The 11,561-nt window shown below is 39.8% G+C and overlaps 1 protein-coding gene across 1 annotated transcript; it reads right to left on the bottom strand.

Annotated features, from left to right (window-relative positions):
* Positions 1-2,012: 2,012 nt before the first annotated feature.
* On the bottom strand, positions 2,013-11,211 carry LOC125903835 (intersectin-1-like). The gene is made up of 10 exons (XM_049600999.1): positions 11,194-11,211; positions 10,961-11,044; positions 8,574-8,705; positions 8,145-8,225; positions 7,760-7,881; positions 7,463-7,545; positions 7,286-7,369; positions 6,846-6,910; positions 6,143-6,251; positions 2,013-6,033 (listed from the first exon to the last, which is right to left on the bottom strand). The coding sequence occupies exons 1-10, from the start codon at positions 11,209-11,211 to the stop codon at positions 5,885-5,887; spliced, it is 927 nt and encodes a 308-aa protein (XP_049456956.1). The 3' UTR covers positions 2,013-5,884.
* Between the last annotated feature and the right edge of the window lie 350 nt (positions 11,212-11,561).

The following is an 11,561-nucleotide window of genomic DNA, read 5'->3' as shown; positions in this document are numbered from 1 at the left end:
AAATTTAATCAACAATTAAACTCATTTTATTATTACAGGCTTACTTAAGATATGCCCTTATTATCCTCAGTGGAGAAATGTATAAACCTAGCACCAGTAGCCTATATAAATACATTGAAATTAACCCTACTTTTACAAGATACAACATTAAAGTGATGTAAACATTAATGCATCAATGATAATCTTATAATTTCAATTAGGGTTGTATGATACACATTATTCTGAAATGGGAAATTCTGTTTAATGGATAGGTATTAATATTAGTAGACTATTTTAAGAGCCAATTTTAAGTACTTTATATAGATTTGGTAGTTTAGTTAAGTAAATATTTTACTTACTAAAATAAATGTATTGAAGTGAAAAGTATTTCTTTCTGAAATACTGAGCTAAGACCTTCTATGATAGCTACTTGTAGGAGTTCTTATACTTTGATACTATTTTGATAGTAGATGATACTTGTTTTAATGTATTTTGTTTTAGTGCCCTTTAAATCTGAAATGTTGCAACGTCCTGTTTTGGAATGCTGAATTTTCCGTGCACAACAAATTACCCACTGGGTGGGCCAACTAATAAAGACACTTTGAACATCTAACTGCAACATAGAATGGAAATACTCAAATAAAGTAGAAGTACCTCAAAATGGTACTAAAGTTTAATACTGGAGCAAAAGCACTTACTAACTCTCCACAACTGTAGATCAGTACGTTGTCAATATAGTGACGCCAGTGAAGCCGCTTTTATTTTGAAGGACACATTGGCCTCATTCCGGTTTTTTTAATGCCTAAAACTGTCTGACTTGATGCACATTTGCTACAATAAAGACAACGCCCCCCCTTTCACTGCATGTGCCAGCACCACAGAGCCAGAGCAGTTACACTTCCTCACATTTGAGTCCATGCTGATAGGAAGGACTGTTCCCAAACTGAACTGAGAGGTTTGGAACAGGAGTAGGCTATGTTACAGGCCTAATACTTATTGCGTGGCACTTTCTCAGTTCACAGTGCAAACCCAAGCTGCTGTAGCTTAATGCAAACTTTGTGAGTCTCCTTTTTAAGCCATGTGGCCCACAGGCTTCACATCTCTCACTTCTCCCTGCCTCCCAGCCAACATTTGTATGTGTGTCCCATGTGGGCCCCCAGTGGGATTGTCCATGGGTTCCATATTGGCCCCATGCCAATTGCCCACATGGGTGGGTTATCCAAGTGCGCCCTAGATAAGATGCCTATTTTGGATCCATATCCTGTTGGTGCCCACGCAGCACGAGCATGACTCACCCATGTGGACATTTGGCATGGGGTTATGTGGAACCCGTGAACAGTCCCATTGGGGGCCCATTTTTTCAGCCCATTTACCACCCTGATGGGCCCTACATACAAATGTTGAATGGGTCATTTGTTGCTTTTGCAATGTTAAAACATACAAAGTCACAACAAAGCAAAACAAGCAGAGCTGAACTGCTGAATAACTTAAATGTCATCAGGCTGAAGTGAAATGATGAGGGGCTGAGCATGTCCTGCAATGAGAAAATGTTTGCTTTAAATCTTTCTTTATCATAATCATTCCCACCCTCTAATCAGTCAGACAGTCAGGTCAGCTGATCTTCATATTAACAAACATGTCATAGCCAAGGTAAAGATCTCTTTTGAATCATTCAGTTCTACTTTCATCTTGCTCAAAGTCTTGCAGAACATGTCAAAAAACCACTTCTGTTAATTGTTTTTCTTAAAAATATTTTTGATATGTTGATCTTTTTTTTTATTTGGATGCCTGTTGCTTGATTTTAAGTTGTGCAAAAATATATGCAAACCCAATCACTCATAAATATGTTATCATGTGAAGAAAAACAATAAAAAGCTTTAGAAAGCTTGAATGCTTTTTCATGTGTGGCCCAGTGGTTTGCAACTTGTTTGGCATGTGGACAAGATTTCATGAAATTCAACCTGAGAATAAGAGAAGTCTCCTTCTTAAATATGTTTCATATGAAGGACAATATCAAACGCTGCAGTCTTGGTCCAACTGAAGTTTATTCTGAACATTGAAAGACAACAACGTACATCATCTTCTACAGTGATAATTAACAGCAGGCTGTCTCTATCGCCCCCCGTAGCACTCATATATTAACTCTCAGATAGCAGTAGTATTATACACAACCTGGAAGGTCGACAGTAAGAACGGGTTCAAACTGGATTAGTTTCAGTACAGTGTGGAGAGGAGGAAGGGGAGGGGGTTGACAGGGATGTAAGACAAATTCATCATCATTCCTAATCATCATCATCATCAGTCTGGGGAAACACAAACATTCTTCCTCCACAGTCGAGCTGCTGCCACTGGCTGAGCCTCGCTGACTTCTGATTGGACAGTGGCTGGTCACTAAGGTAACTATTGGTTGTCTCAGTGGTAATTCAGTAACCTTGGCATACAATTGAAATGACTAACTAAGTTCACTAACTGGCCAAGTAGCTAGCTAACTAACGAATTACAGCTCTGCTTAACAAATGCACTGGCAATGTTATCTAATGCAGCGGCCATTTTGAATACTCATGGTGGGAAAGATTAACGCTGCCTTCAAAGTAACTCCTGAGTTGTGTTTTCATCAAAGGAAATCAAGTGAATGATATGCTTCAAAATTAAGAGGTTAAATTTGTTGATGCCTCATCTTTGCTGCCCTTTTGTAAAAGAACAAGAACATGACAGGTGACAATTCCACTACACTATTTTTTAAAGACATGTCAGCTTTTATCACAACTTGTGCAGCCTTTTATTTGGCACCTTCTCATGAACAAGCTGACACAGCCCCATGTAAAGGCACCAGAAGTTTTTTTTAAATAGCTCTCTAGCTAGCCAATGTCCTTGCTGCTTTTAAGCAGCCATTATAGCTTCTATTCTCATAATTGGTTACCTTAAGTTTAATGTACTAAAGCAAAAATAAAAAAGCTTTAAAGGATGAGGCTGATGATGTGCTATTTTTCCTTGATTCTACTAATATGTCTGTGTATATATCTTATTTCTATCCACTGTTGTCCAGAAACTCGATGACCACTCTGTGACATACTCCTTCATTACCATGAACACATACTGTGGTTTATTTTGACTCAATTCAGCATAGACCCTGTTTACACTCGGTTTTAAAATGTGTGTCTATTATCTGAACACACCTGGACAGCTGTCACACATCGCTGTTCACATCTGTGTCTTTTTCAAGCATCTCCACTTGTGTGGAGATTTCAATCCTGCCGACAGAGCCGGCCTGGCGCATAAGCAAACTGAGCAGCTGCTCAGGGCGCCATCCCTCGCTCCACCACTGCCCCAGCTTCTTGCCTAAATGTGGTCACTTCTGGCTCCAAAAAAACAAAATGGTGACATCCGTAATGCCGAACTTGAAGCTTCAAATCGGGAGTCCATAAACCAATGGATGACATAATAGTAGCTACGTCCAAAATTTTTAGTCTGCGGTTTACAGTTGCATCCCGCACTGTGCATTTGTGATCTGACTGCCCAAGACACATTTTAAAACCAAGTGTAAACAGTCATACACCGCCTGCCCCAAATACTCACTAGAACACCAAATGTGAATCAATCTGCTGCTGAAAATAGTCCCCAACAAATACACTACTTCCCTTTATTTGCGTAATGTTTGCTTACAAGTACAGTGCTTAGACTACTGAACCATTAAATAAAAGAAACATACAGTATATTCATGAACAATTTTATATGTTAAGTTTTATCTAGTTTCCTTCTTTGACTATTCAAAATGGCCACTGTGTAACACTGGTCAGTCGTATCCTGCTCTGCTCTAATATCCGCAACAGTGTTTGTGTTTTAAAAGTGCTGGGAGTGCCGACGCACAGTAAAATTATTTTGTTTTACACTGAGCTTCCTCAGGGTTAGAGTGTGGAAATGGTCTAAAAGGCTGTACCTATAAAATACGTGTCTGTAGTACCTAGCATGTTCTTGGGGCCCCTATCCAGCTCTGGGCCCCGCGACTCTTTCAGGGTTTGTCCTCCCCTGCATAGTGACGGCCACTGTGACAGCTCCACACAGCAGCAACATAACAACAGAGGTTTGACAAGAATCACCTAAAACTACGACCCCCGTGTGCATCACAGAAACAAGGAAATTAAGACATTCTTCTTTACAGTACCTCAGCTTAAATTAGCTGTCGCACCTGTTCCCCGTGTGCCTCTCATTCAGCCATATCATCATCAGCATCGTCATAACTGATACATGTGAAAGGGACATCTTGATATAATTTACACTGGACACTTGTCATATAATGGGGTAAAATCTTTCTATAAATTTCAGCTTATTAGCATCATTAGCATTTCTCATTAAACCTGTACATATTTAGCTTTTTCTGTGATATCGTGGCAAGTGTTCAGTGAAGGTCAAAACACACTAGAATTCAAAATAGCAAGGTCCCTTTACATGCAGTCCCCTCGCAGCTGAGAGTCTGAAGAGATGATCAAAACACTCTGACAGAGATGTAAGACTTGACATAAAAAATAACAAAATAAAAATGTACAATGAGCCGTACCTTTAATTAGCCTGTCCACCTTGACACTCACACAGTCATTCACACCAGCCGTCTGTCGCTCACACACTCACTCATGGACACACGCTCGCACACACAAACACACACAGGGGTTTGTTGGGACTCAGAAGGAGGGCTGGGATTGTCACTGGAGCGTCTGTCAGACTGTCTGATGAAGCAGTGGAAGAGAAAACTGTAAAGACCCGGCCGATCTCCAAGAGGACTGGACTGGATTAAAATCAAAGTGAACCAGATTGGACTAAATACTGGACTGGACCAGACTGAAGGAGGACAGACGGAGACTGGACTGGACTGGAATAAAAACAGACACTTGGATTTTCCGTGGAGTCCATTATGAGAACAGCTTGTTCTTCTGTCACAGTACAGTGCTTAACTGGTACAATTTCTAACTAGAAAACAGCTACATTTTTAAGACCAGTTTGACTAAATTTAGGACGGGCAGATGTACTTAAGACATTTAAGATGTGAAGAAACTGCAGACCTCCAGTTCTAGGTACAATACTGATTTCAGAAAGCTGATATGTAGTCTGAAATTGAGATAATAAGCTCTTTACTTACTGTCTCGACTCAAACAAATGTGGTGCAAAACCACTAAAGCTGCAAGGATTTTTTAATAGTTTTGTACTTAAAATGGACAATTTGTCCCATCGCCCCATGCTGTCTGCATTCAGACTGCAGCATTGTTTTAAATGCCTGTGATACTTTGCAAATAAGATGATTAAGATTTCTACAAAACCAGTCTAATTAAATAATCAAACGCAGCAGCGAGGCTAGCTGCAATGTTTTGTTCTTTTCACAAATTATTGTGACGCACTCTAAAGGCTGGATCAACCTGTTGGGGGTCCCAGAGAGACCAACCAGCCAAGATTATCTGTTTATCAGTAAATTTGTGGTAAATTGCACAATATACACTAAAGCAATCAAGAGTTACAACTCAATTGTGACACAGAACAGTGCTCCAAGTTGGTGAAATAAAGCAGGACCCAGTGTATATTGTATAATAGATGAAGAGATTAATCAAATTACCAAAAAGCAAATGTGAATCTGGGGTCCCTAGAGGTCTGGGATTCGGGGCCTTGCTGTTTCTAATTAACTAAATATTCAGTGTTTTTCCTTTCAATTTAAAAAGTAAAGTGTGTACACTGATACTTTCCCTCAGCTAAATGTGCCAATCTCCTTAAACATACACAGCCTGGAAGAAATTGAACCAGACCAAACTAAGAGAATCCAGTCTTCCAGTCCAGTCTAATCCAGCCCAGCTGTGAGGTCCACATCATATCTTTTGGTTCCTGTCCGGTCCAGTCCAGTCCAGTATGATCCTGTCCAGGTATTTTACGGTTCCTCAAACAGCTGGAGGTCCAGCCTGACAACGATCTCTCCCGTGGGAACCTCATGGAGTAGCAACCGCTTCGTGATTGGTCCTTTAGAGCCCTGGTCCTTCTTTATTTCAGCCAACCGGATCTCTGTCCTGCCCAGGAAGTCTGGAGGGGGAGAAAGTTGAAGACAGAGTGTGTGATGGAATTGTAAAATAAAGCCATTTATCTCTCCTGGAGAACATCTTTTAAAAGGCAGTGTGTGATTATGACTGACCGTCAGGCGAGAACTGGTCTCGTTCAAACACAGTGACACAGAGGACGTCCTGTTCCAGGTCCTTTATAAAAAACTGACAATTGGAGTTCCACTTCGGATTTAATGTGTCCTACGCCGAGAGAGAGAGAACAGCAGCAAAATGAATGATCTGATACAAATACTTAAGATATTTTCAAATTATAAAGTTGCAACAGGAATAAAATGAGATAAAATATAAAAATAAAAACATTAAATAAAGACTAGATACAAAATAAAGATGAAATAGGCAAAAAAGATAAAATAAGAGAAAATGAAAATAATATGGATAAATATAAATAAATATAAAGATAAAGATAAATGGATAAAAATATAAATAAAATAGCTAACAATAAAATGGATAAAAAATATAAATATAAGGATAAATGGATAAAAATCAAAATAAAATAGCTAATAATAAAGATGAAATAGGCTTAAAGAAGAATATATAAGAATATAATAATATATATAATATATGATATAAGAAAAATATAGCACTTCATACATTTATTAAAATGAGGATTGTGTCTAAAAGTAAGTGACAAATGTATCAGTGCTGCACAAATGTGTGAGAAAAAGGAATGAAATGACATGAGAGAATATTATGAGCACTATATACAAACAATAACAACACAAAATAAAAACAGAAATGATAAATGGATGGTAAATGTTGTAACGACAGTCATACCTGTAATGTTTTTGTGATATGGCACTGTGAACCCATGGTTACCTCACAGTATGGGTTACTTTTTCCTGCAAATAAAGACAAGAAGATATTTATATATAGTGTATGTACATGTATAACATCTCTGTTTCTTTTACCAGTCAACCACAAACAGACAAGTTAAATGATTTAAATAGGAAGTCTCAGGTTAAGACACTCTTGTTTCCTCAACAGAATTTACTGTATGTTATATTATGGGTGACATTTGGGTATATTGACTGTATATTTATGGTAAATGTAGCATTTTACATCCAACATTATAATAATAATGAGCATCACTGGCCCCAGGCTAAGTAAAGGGTTTTACTGGGTGCTCACAGCATTAATAAGCATTTTTTGGTTTAGCAGGAGAAACATGAGCCTTTTCTCTCTTTCAAACTTCAGTAAAAGGAGTGTGAACGTACCATGGGAGCGACAGGGTTTTAGCTCAATGCCTTCCACAATGTTGACCATCAGTCTACCGATACCTGTAGCCCTCTGAGAACGCACTGAGACAAAGAGAAATTCATTTCAGTTTGACTATTTAAATGTTTTATACAAACAAAACATTCAGGATGGAGTAAAATAATAAGGAGAGATACCTAAATACGCCTTCTCTCTCTTCTTCTTCTCTGTCTCAATGAAGAGCTCTGAAGCTGCCTTGATTTTCTGAACCCACGCCGTCCTGCATAAACACACACAAACAAAGATACATGCTTTTTAAAGTGACTGCAGACATTTTAAATAAAGCAGATAAATTCAAGACCTCAGCAGCAGTGTGTAAAATATCATCACAAATGACAGGAATGACAGCAAAAACAACAAAATAAGACAGGTTGTAAAAAACCCCAATTGCATCCCTCATGTACTGCACGTGTCTGTTCATGCGTACATATTACCTTTCATTGATACTCTCGGCTCTGAGTGTGTAAACTCTGTCTATGTGAGAGATGTGGAACAGAGGTTCATCTCCTGACGGGTCTGTTGGCAGCTTCACTAACACTTCATTTAGAAAGATTGGCTGAAAGAGACAAGAAAAGTTCAGTTATCGTGAGTAAGTGTACAGATACATTTAAGGCAGGTTCGTCAACTCTAAATAAATTATACTTCACTTTAAACATGGTACAAATATCTGCAGGTATCCAAAGTTTCAGCAATTTACCACAACAGATAAAAAAAATCAACATATTTACTTCAGGAGTTAAGGACCTGTTGATGAGCCTGATCAAACAGAAGCAGAGCGCGTGAACATACATCTGTGAATGAGTGTGCTTGTCGTCTTACCGTCTTGTACATGCGGTACTGCAGGTGTGTTTTCGAGGAGAAGACTTTGTCCGAGCCTGACGAGCCCAGAGGTTTGGTCACCTGTGAGAGGGGACAAAGAGAAAGATGGGTTTAGAGAGAGGTAAAAGGTTTCAGTGACGATTAGACTGTGCTTAGAAAACAGTCACCAGGGGTGGAAGAAATATTCCATTCAACAATCTAAAAATAGTTTTATAGTTTCTACTATATATTACGTACAGTGAAGTACTTCTGTACTTCAAACTTTTGGTATGGCCCCATTCACATGATGACAGAGAAAAATCAGACTTCTAAAATCTTTTAAAATTCTTTATCTAGAAAGTAAGCTGTAACATAAATGTAGTGGAGTAAAAACTACAATATTCCCTCTGAAATATGGTGAAGTGTGTGTATGAAGCAGCATGAAATCACCTGTGTCAGCAGCAGGAAGTCATTGAACAAGAAGCCGTAGAGCTCCTTGCTGCTCTTGGCTTTAAACAACTTCCCACTGTGGAGGAACTTCCTGGGACCCAGACAGTTGGTGACGGAGTTAAACACCAGTTGCTGAAGGACAAAGAGGGACAAGTTGGTTATTTATTTATTTATTTATTTTATATGAATCATTTGGTTCATAAAATGTCAAACATGATGATACCAGAATCAAGAGTGACACATTGACAAACATCCATCAGCAACTTCTTCCCGCCATTCCCGCTACCATTCCCTCCTTTCTACCTGCTGTTCCCCCTTCTCAGTCACTCAGTATTCACCCTGCCCTCTGTCTCTGAAATTGCTGATCTCATCAAAAAATCCAAAACCTCCACCTGTCAACTGGACCCCCTTCCAACGGCTCTTGTTAAAGCTGCTGCTTCTTCTCTGGCCCCTCTCATCACACACATAACCCACTCTTCCCTCACCACTGGTATTGTCCCCTCACCCCTTAAAACAGCTGCTGTCACTCCCACACTCAAAAAACCTGGTGCTGACCCCAACAACCTCAATAACCTCCGTCCTATCTCTAATCTTCCTTTTCTTTCCAAAATCCTTGAAAAAACTGTTGCCAATCAACTTCACTCTCATCTGCTCCACAACGATCTATACGAACAATTTCAATCTGGTTTCCGTCCCCTCTCCTCCACTAAAACAGCCCAAAATCATAAAAACACCAATGATCTCCTTGCTGCTGATTCTGGTCTTTTATCTATACTCATCCTGCTTGATCTGAGTGTGGCCTTTGACACCATCTCCCACACCATCCTCCTGGACAGACTTTGCACTATTGGCATCACCCACACCCCCCTCACCTGGTTTAAATCATACCTCTCTGGCCTAGTATTTAAGTTCATTCAGCTCAAATCATTCACACACCCTCCCAGTCACCACAGGTGTGCCCAGGGCTCAGTCCTGGGGCCCCTGCTCTTCATCATTTACATCCTCCCACTTGGTCACATCCTCCGTAAGCACAATATACAGTTCCACTGCTACGGATGACACCCAGCTCTACATCTCCTCCAAACCGGACTCCATCCTCCCACCTTCCTCCCTCACCAACTGTCTCCTTGAAATAAAGTCCTGGTTCACATTCAATTTCCTCAAATTAAACAGTGACAAAACAGAAATGTTAATAATTGGCTCTAAATCCACTCTCAATAAATCCAATAACTTCACCATTCCATTCGACCACTCCTCCATCTCCCCTTCCCCTCAGGTAAAGAGTCTGGGTGTCATCCTCGACAGCACACTCTCCTTCACAGCACACATTAACAACATAACCCGGTCTGCCTACTTCCACCTTCGAAACATCAACCGCCTCCGCCCCTCTCTCACCCCTCACACCACTGCCATTCTGGTTCACAGTTTAGTGTACCTCCAGACTTGACTATTGTAATTCCCTTCTGTTTGGCCTCCCAGAAAACCCTCCATAAACTTCAACTGGTACAGAATTCAGCAGCTCTGCATCATTTCAAGAACACCATCCACTCACCACATCACACCCATCCTGCAGCAGCTCCACTGGCTCCCCATCACATACCGCATTCAATACAAAATCCTACTCCATACATACAGAGCCATCCACAGTCTTGCCCCTCCATACCTCTCTGATCTCATTAATATCTCTGTACCTACCCGTACCCTCCGATCCTCTTCCTCCATCCATCTCTCTGTCCCCTCTGCTCGCCTTGTCACCATGGGGGGCCGAGCATTCAGCCGCTCGGCTCCCCAGTTTTGGAACTCCCTCCCCCCTGACCTCCGCAACACGGACTCCTTACCCCTCTTTAAAACCAGACTGAAAACCCATCTGTTCAAACTCTCATACTCCGTCTGATCCTTGCACTGTCCATTGTATTTTATTGTTTGTTTTTATCCCTGTTTTTATGCACTTCTGTACTTTTGTAAGGTGACCTTGAGTGCCATGAAAGGCGCCCTTAAATAAAATGTATTATTATTATTATTATTATTCTATTGATTATTTTGTTGTTATTGTTCTATTAAACTAGGTGTTAAGAGCAGGCCCAAGAGCATGTGAATACACCCAACCATTGCTGTACAGATTAAGGCTAAACATAAATAATAATACTAATAATAATAAGTAACGTAATAATTGCATGTGTTACTGTGTTGAAGTTGGTCAGGTGAGATCGTTTGACCCACGGTGATCCCTTAATCGCTCTGCAGGTCTTTGTTTATCATTGAAGTGTATGGACAACCACAGACATGTAGTTTAATATCTGTGTTGTAAATGTGTAGCTGGTGAGTAGTACACAACGCAAACAATGTCTGGAAAGCTTCTTGGTCGTGCGTGTATGTGCTGCAGTTACCTCAGACAATCCTTCACACTGGACGTGAGCCTGAATCCACTCCAGACGATCTGAGTTCTCCTTCTCTCTGACGCCCTCGTTCACCTAAAACAGAAAATCATACACAGGCACATTCAGTTATTTTCTAGTTGGCTGTGTGGGTGTTCATTTTACCTACGCATTTGTTTGCACATTAAAAAATACAATTATTATAGAAGATAAGGCATTTACATACTGTAAAAACAGACTTTTACCTTTATAATCTCAGACATGCATAAATCCAAAGCTTTGTTTTCTAGTATTTAATGTAAATTACTAACCAAATATACACTTATACTCTTAATTTTAAAATATTTTGGGATTTTCCTACATATTAGTTAACATAGAAAGATAAAGGAAGAGGGCACAGGTAGAAGTTGTATGGCTGTAACTGCCTTAAACTTAATTTAAAGTAGGGAATGACCAATTTTTTGCAACAATCAGTTCTATAGCTGCACAAGCATCAGCCAGACAGTGACAGTTTCTCTCATTTTTCCCCACTCTTTTCATAAATTACTCTAATTTACTGTTTGTTTGTAGCTCAGTTGAATGTACATTGTAGAGGTTTTTCACTGTGTTCATC

Source organism: Epinephelus fuscoguttatus, linkage group LG16, assembly GCF_011397635.1.
Source record: "Epinephelus fuscoguttatus linkage group LG16, E.fuscoguttatus.final_Chr_v1".
Taxonomy (NCBI): Eukaryota; Metazoa; Chordata; class Actinopteri; order Perciformes; family Serranidae; genus Epinephelus; species Epinephelus fuscoguttatus.
The sequence above is the reverse complement of the archived record's forward strand: the minus strand, read 5'-3'. Positions and strand labels throughout refer to the sequence as shown.

Coding starts and splice junctions, on each gene's coding strand:
- LOC125903835 (XM_049600999.1), bottom strand. Junction 7,882..8,144: donor AGTACCGCATGTACAAGACG/GTAAGACGACAA, acceptor TGTCTCTTTCAG/CCAATCTTTCTAAATGAAGT. Junction 6,034..6,142: donor AGACCAGTTCTCGCCTGACG/GTCAGTCATAAT, acceptor CTCCCCCTCCAG/ACTTCCTGGGCAGGACAGAG.